The sequence below is a fragment of the Fistularia commersonii genome, chromosome 25 (genome assembly GCF_037954325.1).
Source record: "Fistularia commersonii isolate RoL2024-O1a breed Wild chromosome 25, RoL_Fcom_v1.0, whole genome shotgun sequence".
NCBI lineage: Eukaryota > Metazoa > Chordata > Actinopteri > Syngnathiformes > Fistulariidae > Fistularia > Fistularia commersonii.
Window position 1 is genome coordinate 1,658,723 of NC_141308.1, and position 17,795 is coordinate 1,676,517.

Consider the following 17,795-nt stretch of genomic DNA (forward strand, 5'->3'; position numbering starts at 1 on the left):
AAGGTTTCTGTACCAAATATTAAGTTCTGTTTTTCTGATGTATAGAATACTTGTGTAATGCAATAAAATCTGCATGAATGACTTAAAAAAATCACACGATGTGATTTTCTGGATTGTTCTAGATTTTTTCACTCACCGTTGAAGTACACCTATGATAAAAATTACAGACCTCTACATGCTTTGTAAGTGGGAAAAGCAGAAAAATCAGCAGTGTATCAAATTCTTGTTCTGCCCCCTGTGTATATATAGATGTGTATATACAATGGGGCAAAAAAGTATTTAGTCAGCCACCAATTGTGCAAGTTCTCCTACTTAAAAAGATGAGAGGCCTGTCATATTCATCATAGGTGCACTTCAACTATGAGAGGCAGAAAGGGGGGAAAGAATCTAGGAAATCAAGTTGTAGGATTCTGAATGAATTAATTGGGAAAAGAAGTTTTTAGCCACCAAATAAGCAAGATTTCTGGCTCTCACTCACAGGCCTGTAACTTCTTCTTTCAGAGGCTCCTCTGTCCTCCATACGTTACCCGGATTAATGGCACCTGTTTAAACTGGTTCTCCGTGTAAAAGACACCTTTCCACAACCTCGATCAGTCACACACTCCAAACTCCACTATGGTCAAGACCAAAGAGCTGTCAAAGGACACCAGAGACAAAATTGTAGACCTAAACCAGGCTGGGAAGACTGAATGTGCAACAGTTAAGCAGCTTGGTGTGAAGAAATCCAACTTTGGGAGCAATTATTAGAAAATGGAAGATATACGAGACCACTGATAATCTCCTTAATGGGGCTCCACATAAGCTCTCACCCCGTGGGGTCAAAATGATCACAAGAACGGAGAGCAAATATCCCAGAACCACATGGGGGGACCTTCTGATGACTTGCGGAGAACTGGGACCAAAGTAACAAAGGCTAGCATCAGTAACACGCTACGCTGCCAGGGACTCAAATCCTGGAGTACTGATGTTTGCTAGAGAGCATTTGGATGATCCAGAAGAGGATTGGGAAAATGTCCTATGGTCAGATAAAGCCAAAATAAAACTTTTTGTTAAAAACTCACCTTTTCGTTTGGAGGAGAAAAATGCTGAGTTGCATCCAAATAATATCATACCTACTGTGAAGCATGGGGGCGGAAACATCATGCTTTGGGGCTGTTTTTCTACAAAGGGACCAGGAGGACCGATTCGTGCAAAGGAAAGAATAAACAGGGCCATGTATCGTGACATTCTGAGAGAAAACCTCCTTCCGTCAGCAAGGGCAGTGAAGATGGATCGTGGCTGGGTCTTTCAGTATGACAATGATCCCAAACACATGAAGGAGTGGCTTCGTAAGAAGCATTTCAAGGTCCTGGAGTGGCCTAGCCAGTCTCCAGATCTCAACCCCATAGAAAATCTTTGGAGGGAGTTGTAAGTCCATGTTGCCCGGCAACAGCCCCGAAACATCGCTGCTCTAGAGGAGATCTGCATGGAGGAATGGGCCAAAATACCAGCAACAGTGTGTGAAAACCTTGAGAAGACCTACAGAAAACATTTGACCTCTGCCATTGCCATTAAAGGGTATTTAAGAGAGTATTTAGATGAACCTTTTTTATTGACCAAATACTTGTTTTCCACCATTATTCGCAAATCAATTCTTTAAAAATCAGGCAATGTGATTTTCTGGATTTGTTTTTTTCCTCATTCTGTCTCTCATAGTTGAAGTGTACTGATGATGAAAATGACAGGCCTCTCATCTGAAGTGGGAGAACTTGCACAATTTGTGGCTGACTACGTTCAGGATACAATTATATAATCAAAATGGGCTTAAAGTGCACACTCAGATGTAATTTGGGAGTATTCATATCTAAATTGGAGCAAGGGTTTAGGAATTGCAGTCCTTTAATATGTGGCCTCCACTTTTTCAATGGGCCAAAAGTGATTGGACAATTGACGCAGAAGGCTGCAAAGGCTCCGCTGCCGTGGACTTTTGACCCCAAGTATCTAAAATTCTCCAACTTCTTGGTCCTCACTCCCTTGGTTAGCGCTTCAGCCTCCCAGCAAGAAAGACCCTGGTTCGATTCTATGTGGAGTCTGCGTGGGGGTCTCCAGTTTCCTCCCACAGGCTGAAAATTGCCCCAAGTTATGTTCGTCAAAAAATTGGGAAAATTGTCCTGCATGCGTGCGTGAATGGTCATTTTTCTATATATGTGCCCCTGCGACTGACTGGCCACCAGTCCAGGGTGTACCTCGCCTCTCGCCTGATTGGCAGCTGAGATAGGTTCCAGCGACCCTGAGTGCAGAAGAAGATGGATGGATACTCTCAATATGAGTATAATGTGCTGATGTATCATTAGAATTTGGTTGTTCAATGGCAGACTAATCTTGATGCTTCTCAAGTTGTTCTTATTCTTATTCTTGCAGTGGTCGGGAACCTATGGCTCTTCTGGTGATGGCATATGGCTCCCAGATAATTTTGAGTTGGAAAAAAAATCAGTTTGGAACTGATTTTAAAATACTTGTGATATTTCTTACTAATATTGTGTCATTTTAAAGTAAACAGAAATTATTTTTGCAGATAAATTTCATGGATTATCGGTTGGTTGGGTCAGGAACCAATGGCTTCCGAGCATGTCTGGGTCATTGTAAAGGTGGAGAAATCCATTTTATTTGATAGCCAACTAGTTTATCCGTATCAACCCTTGTAACTGAAAAGATAGCGAAAAGAAAAAAAGACGATGATTACCGTGTGTTCCAGTCTGCATGGACAGAGGAATTTGCATTTGGATCCGCGGTTTGCCTAATATGCAATGATAAAATTGCATCGATGAAGGTCAAATATAAAGTGGCACTTCGAACAAATCCATGCAGCACGGTCGCATTAAAAGTAAGACCTATTTAATTCTTTATACATTAAAAATACTACAAGGCTCTCAATGAAGTACATTTAGAAATATTTGGCTTTTATGGCTCTCCCAGTCAAAAAAGTTCCTGACTCCTGGTCTGTTGTGTACAGCTACTGGACACTAGGGAGCAGCAGAGCTGCACCATCGAGCCAATCAAAGGTCATGGTTTCTGCAATAGATACACATTCAGGCACTTGTGCATGCACCAGTGTACATGCATTAGCTATGTATGTATAATTAATTAAAAAACTTTAGAGTTATTATTTGTGTGAAAGGATCCATTATAATGATTTATAGTAACATTGTTGTTAAGATGAGTAGAATTGGTTATTCAGTATGATGTGCTTAACTTACAGTATTGGGGCAGGAGAAGGTAGATGAAAGTAAGTTCTTGATAAATTACATTTGACATTAAAAGCTTCTATATCAACCTGAATTGCTGATCTAACTGAGAAATTGTTAAAACTTTCTTAGTGATTTAGACACAAGACCTGAGGCCTCAGATGTCAACTGAGTATTTAACAGAGGAGGTGAAAGTGGTAGAGATCATGGGGAAAAAATGGCAAAAATGTAAAGATATTTGATCACTTTGTCCATAGTGGAGACCAGACAATTCAAATTGTTTAAATGTCAAAATAGGTCACTATTGTGTGACGATTTAAAATTACTTGAAGCAATTACAGATAAATTAATGCTATCAATTGGATTTGTGTGTTTGTCTTATGACCTCCTACTTCTGACTTTTGACTGAGCATTAAGTCTTGTCAGGACTAAAATAATACAGGAGATAAGATAAAACTGTATTCAACCATATTGGGGAAATTCGAGTGCCACAAAACAAAACTATATTGGAATCCTCTGTACTTGTCATCGTCGCTGATATATCCGACTATGGTACAGTCATCAGAGAACTTTTGGAGGTGGCAGGAACCGGAGTCTTAGCAGAAATCGGAGGTAATGAGGGGCACTCTGGTGTTACACGCCACAGCCTCACATTTTCGACCCTGACATACTGTGGCTGTCCTATGAGCTAGTCCAAAATGAAGGCAGTAATGTCAGGGTGAAATTGCATATCCAGGAGCTTGTGGCTCAGGCGGCTGGGTTGGATGCTGTTGAAGGCACTGGAGAAGTCAAAGAAGGTGCTTCTTGACCTCTCCAAATGAGACAGGGCCTTGTGTCTGAGGATGATGATTGTATGTCCAAATATTTCTTGGCCTAAATGTATGGAAACGTATCTTCTTCTTGTCCTTTCGTCTTTTCCCTTCAGGGGTCTTCACAGCGAATCAACCTTCTCCATCTGACCCTATTCTCTGTATCCTCCTCTCTCACAACAACTACCTTCATATCCTCTCTCACTACATCCATAAATCTTCCCTTTGGTCTTCCTTTAGACCTCCTGCCTGACAGCTCCAATTCCAGCATCCGTCTACCATTATTGATTACATAAAATTCTGCCAGACAATATAGTCCCGACTAAAAAGGTCCCTTCCCCCCCCGCTCATCAGCAGTTTCGACAGACAGCCCCCCCTCACCCCATCATCCAATCCGCTTGGACACTGACAGAGAGATACTTCCCCCCACCCGCCCACCAACCAACCATGGCTTCACCCTAACCACCAGCCATGTGCAGAGAGAGTTCCTAAGTCTGAGATAAAGCCAGGGGATCAGACAACATCAGCCCCAGGGTCCTCAGGGTGTGTGCTGGACAGCTTTTTGGAGTCTTTCAGCACCTCTTCAACCTCTCTCTGAGGTCGATGAAGGTACCTCTTGAAGACTTCCTGCATTGTTCCAGTACTGAAGAAAGGACATCCGAGCGCTCTACATGACTGTAGGCGACAATAAACATTTAAGTATTCCTGCAATGCCTCCTCTGTGACTTTGGACCAGATACAGACCTGGTGTTGGCCAGTATTGGTCTGTATGAGATGTTGTTCATTAAATATAAAATAAAAAAGTATTTGTGTACATTAAATATAGATATGTCTAAACATGAATTCTATTAGACAAACGTGCCCCAGATTATTTAAAGATTATTTAAAGATTTTAAATGTTGTCATGTTATAAAAAAAAAGGATTTAAAAAAGAATAAAAGTGAGCGATTTAGAGAAAGAAAAAGGAATATTAGTGAGGACCGTTCAATGATTAATCTATTAGAATGTAAAAATGATTATGCCATTGAGACAGGTGCCTTTTCACTGTGGTTTTCAGGGGAAGGTGAGATGTCGGAGGATATGTGGAATGGCCCCACAAAACAGCCCAGACCGGTTTGGCGTCCTCAGTGCTGCAGCTACCTTTCTTCTTTCCTCTATGCCCTCCAGTGATTGAATTTTGGGCCTTCTGTGGTTACTTTTAAACAAAAGTTGTGTCAAAAGGCCTTATACTCAAGTTAAACCTGGGCACTCCCCTGGTTTGAATGAGCAATGTACTCAGTGGTGCAGATAATCTATTTCTACTGATGCTGGCTTCCTTGACATTTGGCCAGTGAGATGCTGGTAGTTAATTAAAATCCGGTCTCCTTGAGGCTCTACGTGGGCAATGAGAGATGGATGTGATCATGACTTGAGGGGGTACTAATTAATGTATTTGAATGGAATGTCATATTATCACAACAGTCACATTCAGTTTGTTGGTTTCAGCACTGGTAAAGCTATTCCTTACATCCATTCATCCATCCATTTTCTGCAGTTTATCCTGCTCTCAGGGTCCTTGGGCGAAAATGACGCCAGTCAATCGCAAGGCCACATACAAAGACAGACAACAGTCAGTCACTCTCTAGGGGCAATTTTTCCCAATTTACCTGCTGGGGACTGGTGAACCACACAAACACGGGGAGAACATGCAGACTCCACACAGATACGTCCCCCTTGTTGAAATCAAACCAGAGGCCAAAGCGCTAACCGCTGTGCTACTGTGCCGCCCTTAGTCCCAACAACATACCTCAAATGACCTTCAACACCCAAATGCATTATGGACACTTTTGGTGACTTTTTGCAAACCTTGCGTGGAATACTACTGAGAGACTAAACACAGGCCACTCACGCAGGTTTCTACCCTTTTTATGCATTTCTGGCATTGATTCTTTTGTGCCCTGGTTTGTCAGATCATTCAGGTGATTTACAGCAAGTGGTTTCATCCCCTCAGTCACTGCATGTCATCTTTATGGAGTCTCTAAGCCTCCTACTCTGAGTTTAGAACCCTCCTGGATTGTGTTACCAAGGGGTTTTGTGAACCAGTGAGGGTTCTTGATAAACTATTCTTTGATGAGTCAGTCTCGTAAGCTGGCTATATTTTCACAGATGCTTTCTTTTATTGGCTTCGGTCACTTTGAACTGGTTGTACAAAACTTTGATCTTTCTTAGTTGTTGAGAGTCTCTTGTTGCTGTTTGTTTGCTTCTTTGGTTATGTTGGGTTCCTCCCCCATTCAGTGCTACCACACCCTCTCACCAGGAATGGGGTTCAATCTTTATGGACTTGTACATTAGAAGGGGAAGATGTGGTGATCCCTGAAGGGAAAAGCCGAAAGGAGAAGACATTAGGAGGGTAAGATGTCATAGAGTAGAAGTACTGCATTGATCTTACATTTGTGTCTGGGCTAAAAAGACAGACATGCACACCGTCTTCTGTGCATGCTTAAATGCACCCTGTCAAAGGGAAAACACAAGCCTTCATTTCCACGAAAGGTTGACAGCTGTAATTATCTTGAACATTGCTATACCACAATTTGCTCTTCTTTGTGACATCACAGTTGCCTATGTGACACCACAGACTCCCTTGTTCTCTGTGATGTTGTGGTCTCCATGTTTATTTGCAGTGGAAAGGGGCGTGTCTGAATGAACTGTGATGTCACAATAGCGGGACTGCAGTGTCACATAGTGAACTGTGATGTCACAATGGTAAACCATAACCCAGCATCATAAAGCACTGGGCATTTTGATCAATTGCAGGCCGATCTTCTGCAGTGATGCTCCAAGCACAGCGAATTTATAATCAGCATCTTCCAAATGGACTCTGCACAAGTGTGAATCAGCCTGAGCACCTTTTATCTCTTAGTGGAGATATTATATTATCATCATTATTTTTTGTGTTGAACAAGCAGACTGGTAATATTTTGGGGGGAAGAGCTTGATGGATCTTTTTGATTTATTTCTAGCAGCCTGATAATAAATAGTAGCTCCAAGTTACCATGTCCATCTTCAAAGGCGGCATCAAGAAGGACACAAAGATGAGGATACGAGCCTTTCCTGTAAGTGTTTACCAGCTCTAAATGTTGGAAGTTCTGAGATGACAGCATGTGCGTCAGCGCCTGCGATCCAGCAAGTCCAATGAGAAGACCCACCAGTACTTTAAGATAGAAAGGTTATATTTGACAGAAGACTGCTGCACACTTTTCAGTAATTGACAATTAAGTTTTCACTAGACTAGACCACCTTTGAAGTTATGGAAATATAATTTAAAAATACTGTCTGATTCTAAATGTCAAAATACTTCTTATTCCACAAATCGTTATTTCTCTGAATAAACAATACTCTGGATATTAGCAGTTGCAATCTTAGGGAGTTCTTCAAGGCATTCACAGACAAATTATTAGTACTTCTTGAGCATCCCTCTTCAATAATTTGGATCAATCCAGATTGCAGGTGAATGAGAGCCAAAAATTCAAAATCAGTACAACACTTTTCCCTATGAAATTCAACATTGTTTGTGAACGTAACAGGAAATTTTAAAATTACCAATATCTGAGGCTTCTGTATTCATCCTTAAAAAAAAGGCATGCACTTATTGAATGAGATAGAACTTAATGAGGTAGTAAAACTGATTTAAAATTTCTTTTTAATTCTGATTTCACTAAATGGATTTCTTCTAATGGCTAAAAATCTCCATATGCATCCTCAAATCAAAATCTCACAGTTGCTGAACAGTTAATTAATTTAAACAGTTATGTCAAATAGTCTGGGTAAAATGCCAATTCTTTTATTATTTTAGTGTCTGAAGAAAAAGTAAACAAGACATTGTGGGGACAAAGATTACAACATCGACAAAAATAAAATGGCAGGGATATTTACAGTCTTCAAGTGGCCCTGCAATTCATCTGGCCATCACGGGCCATAAGGAACACATGAAAGCAGATGTCTCAATAGCTAGGTTTCTGAGTTGGTGTTTGTCATAGACTTGTACTCTAAACACCATAACATAGTAAAATGAATGGGTTGTCATCCAAAATTGTTTAAAATGGCAGTTTCTCAAATAACTGCTTCAAAATAGGCATCTTCTGTTGTCGTGTCCAGATGACCATTTAGCTGCAAATTTTACTGCAACAGTCGGTCTTTTAACACAAACAAAATAATATTTGAAACATTTATTTGATAACTATATTTTTTTCGAAAATGCCTGTAATACCGATGATTTTCTATTATACAGTCTTTAAATCCAGAAGTATCTGTGCGTGACATCATACAGAGGAAGGATGCTTCCTGTCATGTTACGATGACCGAGCTATGCACTAGTTTGGTTAAACACACATTTTTCTTTGTTTTCCTTATAGTAAGATGACTTACGCCTTCTGTGTTATTGAGTAAATTCATCAATTGTATACACACCGTATTGGATATATGTTTACAGTAGATTCTTGTTATCTTGTGAAGTACAAAAGGCACAATCTTACAGTACTCATTGTGATTTTACAATCATATCAAAAATACCATTGTATTACTGCATTATAGTTGATCTATCGCTACACTCATGTTGTGATGTCTGCTTCACACTGAAAGTGTCTGAAAAGTTCATTTTATGATGTTGGAAACAAACAAATGGATTTGTAACACAACCCAAGGTATCACTCCAAAAGGTTAAATGTGATGTTTTTCCCATGACTGCCTTTTCTCTTCACTCTTAATAGCGAGCAGGCTAATTCAAAAATACAAGTGCGTGGAAAAGGTAAGTGAGGGTGTAATTACAAGTGAAAGCTCCATTACTGTAAATCTCAGCCCAGCTCAATTATCCTCATCTATTGACCACTGCACATGTATAAAGAATTATGGGTATCTGTTTCACACATGCCTGTATCGAAGCTTTTTATTGTAATAGCAAAATAGCATTTGCTTTCACCTCAGATTCTTATGGGTTAATTGTCAAATTAACAACATTAAAAAAACTTTTTCTTACTGTTCCCTTGTAGATGATGATGGATGAAAAACATGTAAACAAGAACTGGGACCTTCTAAAGAATGCCATCCAGGAAATACAGAGGAAGAATAATAGTGGTCTAAGCTTTGAGGAGCTGTACAGGAACGCCTACACTATGGTGCTCCACAAGCATGGGGAGAAGCTGTACACGGGTCTAAGGGAGGTTGTCACAGAGCATCTCATCAACAAAGTAAGGAAATATTTTTTGAAAGTAACTGGATGAGAGCAAAAATGTAGATTTTTCATAAAACAAGAAGAATGCATCTCATTGTGGTGCTCTGTTTTCTATTATCATCCTTCAAAAATATTATCTATTAAGGATTACACAATGCACTGAATACTTTCAACAGCAGGGAATCATGAAAATTTAATAACTTGTAATTTTACAAGAAAATAGAAGTATAAAACATGCATATTCTTCAGAAACAAGGTAAAATGACACACTAAAAATAATCATTTCACAATTTTACAGTTTAACAAACACAGAATGCATTCTGTTTTCTAATCGCAGGTACGAGAAGACATCCTAAACTCTCTGAATAATAACTTTCTACAAACACTGAATCAGGCCTGGAATGATCATCAAACTGCCATGGTTATGATCATAGACATCCTCATGTACATGGTAGGGAGACATCTATGTGCTTCTATCTTCTGCTTGTTAATGAATCACAGAGTAGTTGTAGATTATGGATAACATAAAGAACATGCAGTTCATCAATGCTGATTTTATATAACTGAATGGACATGTAAAAAGAGGGATCACCATCCCCGTCTGCCAGTCCAGCAGCACTGTCCCCGATGTCCTGGCAATGCTGCAGAGGTGTCAGCCAGGACAGCCCTACAGCATCCAGAGCCTTGAGGCACCCAGGGCGGACCTCGTCCACCCCCGGGCCCTGCCACTGAAGAGCTTTTTGACTGCTTCAGCAACTTCAGCCCTGGAAATAGGTCCGCTCCAGAGTGTCCTGGTTCTACTTCCTCATTGGAAGGCATTTCAATGAGGTAGAGGAGGTCTCGGAAGTATTCCTGCCACCACTCTACCACATTTCGAGTTGAGGTCAGCAGTGCACCGCTCCTACTGTACACAGTGTTGACGGAGCACTGCTTTCCCCGTCCCGAGCCATCTGACGGTAAAACCGAACCCCCTCAACACCCACCAGAAGTCATTCTCCATGGTCTCCCCGAACTTTCCCCATGCCCGAGTTTTTGCCTCGGCAACCACCGAAGCTACATGCTGCTCGGCCTGCCGGTACCTGTCAGTTGCCTCCAGAGCCCCACAGGCCAGAAAGGCCCAATAGGACTTGAGGGTTGCCTGCCTGACAGACGCTGACCGTCTTATGGCTGCAGCTCCAGTCTGCCACTTCGACAGTGGAAGCATGGAACATGGCCCACTTAGACTCAATGTTCCCCGCCTCCCTCAGAACGTGGTTGTAACTCTGCCGGAGGTGGGAGTTGAAACCCCTTCTGACAGGGGACTCGGCTAGACATTCACAGCAGACCCTCACGTTTCGGTCCACCATGTCTGACCAGTATCCTCCCCCACCATCGGAGTCAACTCACCACCAGGTGGTGATCAGTTGACAGCCCCTCTCTTCACCCGAGTGTCCAGGACATGCGGTCGCAAATCTGATGACACGACCACAAAGTCGATCAAAGAACTGGCTGAAAGTGTATTGGTGCCAAGTGTATGTATGAACACCTTTATGCCTGAACATGGTGTTAGTTATGGACAATCCGTGATGAGCACAGAGGTCCAATAACAAAACACCACTCGAGCTCAGATTGGGGTGGCCATGCCTCCCAATCATGCCCTTCCAAGTCACACTGTCATTGCCCATGTGAGAGTTGAATTTCCCAGTAGGATGAGGGAGTCCCCAGTGGGAGCGCTGTCTAGCAGCCCCTCTAGGGACCCCAAGAAGGGTGGGTAAACTGAACTGCTGTAAGGTGCATAGCCACAAACAACCGTCAGAAACCATCCCCCTCACCCGAAGGCGGAGGGAGGCTACCCTCTCGTCCACTAGGTTAAACCCCAACGTACAGGCGCTGAGCCGGGGGGCAATCAATATGGCCACACCTTCCCGGCGCCTCTCACTGGGGGCAACTGCAGGCCTTTCACAAGGTCTGGTTCCAGACCCTACGCTGTGTTGATGTGTCTCCGACTATACCTGGTCAGAAACATAACATACAGGCGCCGTGGCTTAGTTGGTTAAAGCGCCTGTCTAGTAAACAGGAGATCCTGGGTTCAAATCCCAGCGGTGCCTTTTTTTTTTGCAGGCACGTCACTCTCTGTGTGGGTTGGGGCAGAAGAGTGCAGCAGCAGGGGAGGAGAGAAGACAGGCACTGTCCCCGGCCCTGCAGACGAGGTCCGAATGTAGGGATGGTGTGGCGAAGGAGATAGAGCAATCGTCTTTGGAACTGGGCATTCTTGGATCAATTCCCAACTCCTCCTATTGTGTCAAAAGTGCTGTTGAGCAAGACTCTCAATCCCTGGCGCTGGTTGACGGCAGCCTGGTTAATTGCAGAGAATTAATTTCTCCATGGGGATTAATAAATTATTATTATTAGTCTCTCAGCCTCTCGCACCAGCTCTGGCTTCTTCCCTGCAAGGCAGGTGACATCCCATGTCCCAAAAGCCAGCTTCTACAGCCGAGGATCGGACCGCGAAGGGCCACCGCCCTGCTCGCACTGCACCCGACCCCCTTGGCCCTTCCTGAGGGTGTTGAGCCCAGGGGAAGAGGGACCCATGTCAGTCCTTCGAGCCGTGCCCGGCCCCCAGGCACTTCCCATCGAGCCCTGTCCCCGGGAAGGGCCCCAGTCCGGGCAAGGGAAAACTAGATCCAATGTTTTTCATCTTCACGGGGATCTTCTGTTTGGTGTCCGATTGAAACTGATTTCACTAGTGCAGAGACTGGAACACTCAGTTTTCAGCTAAGCCTATAAAACCATCATTAAAATTATCACATATTACTCTCTCACAGAATAGAATTATCTAGTAAGAAGGAGAGAGAACAGGGGAAATATGATCATGGTAGAAAAGCTGTGAATGTTTTGTCAATGCTTCCACTCTGTTCAAATGTGAAGCCACAGCTAAGAACTGGAAGTTATCTTAAATCAGAATCACACATTTTACAAATTGTGCAAAAGTTCCTCCAGGTTTCGGACGCCGAACTCAGTCAGCTCCTAGACTGTCCGGTGTAAAAAAGCATATGGCGATTAGAGTCCACTTAATATCTCACAGTTTATCTTGATTACTATATTGTCTTGTAAAAACAAGTACCTGTACCTTCCTAGGTTTAACTGTTTATGGATGGATGTAATAACCATCAATGGGTTTCCCAACATATTGGGAAAACGATAAACATCAACAATAGAATTAGTATTGGCAGTTTTGTTTGTGTTCCTTGTAAGTTAAATCTAACAAAATTGAGGCAATTTCTCTACCACAGCACTTGAGATATTCTTTCAGCCTACTCCTTGATGTTTGCAGGACCGTGTCTACGTTCAACAAAACAACGTGGAGAATGTGTACACCCTCGGCCTCATCATATTCCGAGACCAGGTGGTGCGACACAGCAGCATACGAGATCATCTCCGACAGACGCTACTGGATATGATCGCCCGAGAGAGGAAGGGAGAGGTTGTAGACAGGTATGGAGAAGTTCTTTATCGATTTCAATGATGTAAAACATTGAACTCTGGACATGGAATGTAATATTTACCGAGCATCAGGATAAATTGCATTCTCTTTTAAGACAGTGGTGGAAATTAACGGAAGTTCTGTTGTGAATAAACCAAAACATTTTTATAGCTTCCTTCTTTTTTAATGCATTACTATTACTACTTTTTTACAGGGGGGGCATCAGAAATGCCTGCCAGATGCTGATGATTCTTGGCTTAGATGGCAGGTCTGTATATGAGGAGGACTTTGAGGGTCCTTTCTTGGATATGTCTGCTGAATTCTTCCAGGCAAGTATTCAGGAGATTTGAAGGTTCTGTTTTTTATGGAATCATTTACACAAAACTATCGTCTGCCCATCTAGATGGAAAGTCAGAAGTTTCTCACTGAAAACAGTGCCAGTGTGTACATCAAGAAGGTAGAGGCCAGAATCAGCGAGGAGATCGAACGAGTAATGCCATGCTTGGACATGTCAACGGTGGAGCCCATGGTCAAGGTTGTGAAAAGGGAGCTAATTTCTAAGCACATGAAGACAATTTTGGAGATGGAGAATTCAGGCCTTGTCCACATGCTTGATAGTAGCACAACAGAAGGTAATGCATGTCCTTACATAATGAACTTTTGTACAGCTAAGATGCTTTTCTATGACAAGAACTGACCATGACCTGGTTGACTACTGACAATACTTTTCCATGCATTTTCCTGTAATTCTCGATTAGTTTCTTCTAACTTTTCCATGTTTTCCTCTCAGACCTGGCATGCATGTACAAGGTTTTCAGTCATGTACCCAATGGGCTGAAAACTATGTGTGAGTGTATGAGTTCTTACTTGAGAGAACAGGGCAAGGCTCTGGTGTTAGAAGAAGGAGAGGGCAGGAATCCTTTGGACTATATCCAGGTATGCTTGTACAGCATTGCATCTCAAAACATAACTTTACAATAATTCTCTCTGCTGCCTGAAAGATACAGTAAAAGATGTTTTAACAAATGTTAATTAACAACAGTTAATTTTTTCCTTAACAGGGCTTGCTCGACCTGAAGACCAGATTTGATCGTTTCCTCCTTGAGTCTTTTAGTAATGACAGACTATTTAAACAAACGATAGCTGGAGACTTTGAGTATTTCCTGAACCTCAACTCCCGCTCACCAGAGTACCTGTCTCTCTTTATTGACGATAAACTCAAAAAGGGGGTCAAAGGGGTAAGTGGCTGCTTGCAGAGTATCAGAATATTTTTGTCCCATTATTTAGCATAGTTTTTGCAATGACTTTTTTTTCATTTTTTTCCGTGATTATTTTTTGACAAGTTGACAGAACAGGAGGTTGAGTTGATCCTCGACAGGGCAATGGTGTTGTTTAGGTTCATGCAAGAAAAGGATGTATTTGAAAGGTACTACAAGCAGCATCTGGGCCGAAGGCTGCTCAGCAACAAGAGTGTCTCAGATGACTCTGAGAAGAACATGATCTCTCGACTCAAGGTAATAGAACAGGAAAGGTTGAGGTAGAGATGTAATTGATGTGTATGCACAAATCGGTGATGTTCCCTCATTAAATCTCAGGCTCTGCTCATACTATTTCTCTCCTTTGTAATGCTTGTCATATAATTTGACTCATTATTTTCTTTTGCTTGCAGACAGAATGTGGCTGTCAATTCCCCTCAAAACTGGAGGGGATGTTTAGAGACATGAGCATCTCCAACACTACCATGGATGAGTTCAGGCAACACATACAGTCAACAATGGTGAGGAGACGGCTCATTAGAATAAAACAATCCTCAGATAATCCCATTTATCATCTATAACTATACTGTAATATTAATCCACATTCGAAAGTGCTCATTCAAAATGAGAAAAAGGGTAATATCAATTTTTGCATTGATGAACATTTACTTTTCTCAAATTGAAAATCTACATTTCAGTGTTGTTTCTGATCTATGAACTATTCTAATCTATTGCATTTGGATAAACACAACAGTGCAAAAACCAACTTTAATAATATGCAAGATGTCAATTATCCATCCATCCACTGCCATTTATCCTGCACTGGGGGGGATGCTGGAGCCTATCACAGTTGTCATCGGGCGAGAGGCCGGTTACACCCTGGACTGGTCGCCAGTCAATCACAGGGCCACATATACAGACAGACAACATTCACTCACTTTCACATTCACTAATTGTTTACAATTAACCCATGCTGAGGAAATGCGGAGGAAACCCATGCTGACACAGGGAGAACATGAAAACCCCCAAAAGAAAGGTATCAGAATCGAACCAGGGTCGTGCTGCGAGGCCGAAGTGCTAACCACAGCCAAGACATCCATTATCAAAATATAAAGCAAAAGTAGTTCAGTTAAAATCGCCCAAAAGAAATGAGATGTTTTCTCTTCCCATCTCCTTGATATAACATATGTAGCGGATTGCGGTCTTAAGACTGTATATTGGAATGCTTTCACAAAAAGCTTTGCAATGTCTTTTACAGACATCCCTAAAAGGTGTGGACCTGACGGTACGAGTCCTTACAACTGGCTACTGGCCTACACAGTCGGCAACACCAAAATGCACCATCCCACCATCTCCTAGACATGCCTTTGAGGTCTTCAGGAGGTACTGTTCTTAACTGTACTTTACAGTAAAATTCAGAGACTCACACATAGTGTCACGCTTGCATCACGTGCACGTAAGTTCACCCCACAGTTTAAAACCATACACCTGACCCAGCTAAGGAAGAACACTATAGTTTCAATCCTGTAAACCTCAGGGTCAGTTCTATCCTCCTCTGAATATACATCATCTCGGTTGCTGCAGTCGTCCCTTTCCATGCTGATATACTGACAATTCTTGGCTTTTCACATGTTTCCTTGCGACTGATGACGGAAATCTATTCATGAAAGAAGGAAAGGAAAATAATCTTCCCATCAATCTGTCTGCGCCTGACATTCATGTCATCACATGATGACGTGAATCCTCTTTACAGCAGAAGTGGGATTCATTTACATCATGCAAATAGTCAGTCCAAACTTTGTCACGGTAACTTAACGTTTAGGTTCACATGGATTTCCGTTGCTCCGTCATGTTGTTCTGACACTACCCGTCTAGAGGATAAAGCCCAATCCCTAGTGTAAGCCATGAAAAAAAAAAAACACATCTCTTGATTGATCTCCTTGGTTAAATTGAATCAGAAACTTTAATGTATCCCCTCTACCTAACCTCTTTGATTAATGTCTACACACTATCCAGCTCAATATAACCCGTAAATTAGACATAATAGGTACTTCAATGGTATTAGGGCCTCAGATCTTTTGTCAAACTTCTAACTGGCAGTGGAAAAAGTTATCAGACTCTCGCCATTCTCTAGAATCCCTTGCAAATGTATGTCTTGTGAGTCATCTAAGGGAAAAGTGTCCATGCTTTTGTTTTGCAGGTTCTATTTGGCCAAACACAGTGGTAGAAAGCTAACGCTGTTGCACCACATGGGCAGTGCAGACCTGAATGCCATTTTTTATGGAGCTGTTAAAAAGGTCAAATTAAGCACTTTTTTTATTGTTATTATTAGCTTTTCATGTCTTCTGAGAGCATTCCAATGACTTCCCTGATCTTCATTTCTCCTTGGTTCTCAGGAGGATGGTTCTGAGTTGGGTGTGGGAGGAGCCCAGGTGACAGGCTCCAACACCCGGAAGCACATACTGCAGGTCTCCACTTTCCAGATGACCATACTTGTGCTCTTCAACACTAGAGAACTGTGCACGTTTGAGGTGAGAACAAAATACACACAACTGTTTTTCATTTGTCCTATCAGAATCTTCTATTCCAGCTGATACTGCGATAAAGCCTCTCAGTGTGCCTGCACTGTGTGTATATAATATTTAGGACAGCGTTCATGATAATGGCAATTAAATGTTCCGTGTTCCCTGTGTTAAATTTTCTCTAACCTCATTCACTCATCTGCCCCTGTTGTAGGAGATTCAGCAAGAAACGGATATTCCTGAGCGAGAGTTGGTGAGAGCGCTGCAGTCTTTGGCCTGTGGGAAGCCTTCGCAACGAGTCCTCACCAAAGAGCCAAAGTCCAAGGAGATTGAAAATGGCCATGTGTTTACAGTCAATGACAAGTTTACTTCCAAACTGCACAGAGTTAAAATCCAGACAGGTACATAGTGCTTGACACGAGATACATTGTGACTGCTAGGAGGCCAAGCCCTATTTCTCTACTGGGCATGTCCCTGTTCAGTGTTTGGCACATCAGCCATTTTTAAATGGCTAACTGATAATTTCCTTCCTCAAGCATCTGATTTTATGTGTATAGAACCATGTAAGGAAAGTTGATTGTCCAAGGATGAAATTTAAAGTTATTTTTAAAACTCTTGGAATAGTGAAACATAAAACAATTTCTGGAACAATGGGACAATGGGACATTTTTGTGTCCTTGATTTCCTTAAACAACAGGTTATTCCTGCATTACTTTTTTTTTCAGTTGCTGCTAAACAAGGAAAGGCAGATCCTGAGAGGAAAGTGACACGTCAGAAGGTGGATGACGACCGGAAGCATGAGATTGAGGCAGCGATTGTGCGAATCATGAAATCCAGGAAGAACATCCAGCACAATGTCCTGGTGGCAGAGGTAAGGAGCCCAGCAATATTGTTACATTGCTGATCAATTTAGTTCATCATTTTACTCATTACCTGCAATAAAATGCATTTCAGGATGCATCTGCAAAGCAAAATAAAGAATATTTATATTTTTATGCTGAAAGTGCCATTTCTTTTCATATTACGGTATTATTTTTCCTCAGGTAACTCAGCAGCTCCAAACACGTTTCTTTCCCAGTCCTGTGATTATCAAAAAACGCATCGAGGGACTGATAGAAAGAGAATTCTTAGCAAGGCACCCTGAGGATCACAAAGTGTACATCTATATTGCATGAGGAGTGGAAAACAGGAAAAGAGTGGAAAGGCTGAACTACACTTTCTTTTCCATGGACTAAAATTGAACATTTAAGACAACCTGGAATTACTGCTCTTTAAAAACAGCATTTACATGAATAAGGTATGAAATGATCACAAA

At 41.9% G+C, this 17,795-nt stretch overlaps 1 protein-coding gene and 1 non-coding gene across 2 annotated transcripts; both read left to right on the forward strand.

Annotated features, from left to right (window-relative positions):
* The first annotated feature begins 3,922 nt into the window (after positions 1–3,922).
* Positions 3,923–17,685, forward strand: LOC147218789 (cullin-3-B-like). The gene is made up of 18 exons (XM_086172163.1): positions 3,923–3,936; positions 4,388–4,417; positions 7,065–7,125; positions 9,058–9,255; positions 9,577–9,690; positions 12,553–12,713; positions 12,917–13,031; positions 13,106–13,334; positions 13,493–13,638; positions 13,764–13,940; positions 14,046–14,216; positions 14,372–14,479; positions 15,217–15,341; positions 16,159–16,255; positions 16,355–16,489; positions 16,695–16,881; positions 17,206–17,351; positions 17,524–17,685. Exons 1-18 carry the CDS (start codon positions 3,923–3,925, stop codon positions 17,653–17,655), a joined length of 2,346 nt encoding a protein of 781 aa, XP_086028289.1. The 3' UTR covers positions 17,656–17,685.
* trnat-agu (transfer RNA threonine (anticodon AGU)) lies at positions 11,253–11,326 on the forward strand. The gene has a single exon. It is a non-coding gene; the product is annotated as a tRNA-Thr (tRNA).
* Positions 17,686–17,795: the final 110 nt, after the last annotated feature.

Coding starts and splice junctions, on each gene's coding strand:
- LOC147218789 (XM_086172163.1), top strand. Junction 14,480..15,216: donor AACACATACAGTCAACAATG/GTGAGGAGACGG, acceptor TGTCTTTTACAG/ACATCCCTAAAAGGTGTGGA. Junction 16,882..17,205: donor CAGAGTTAAAATCCAGACAG/GTACATAGTGCT, acceptor TTTTTTTTTCAG/TTGCTGCTAAACAAGGAAAG.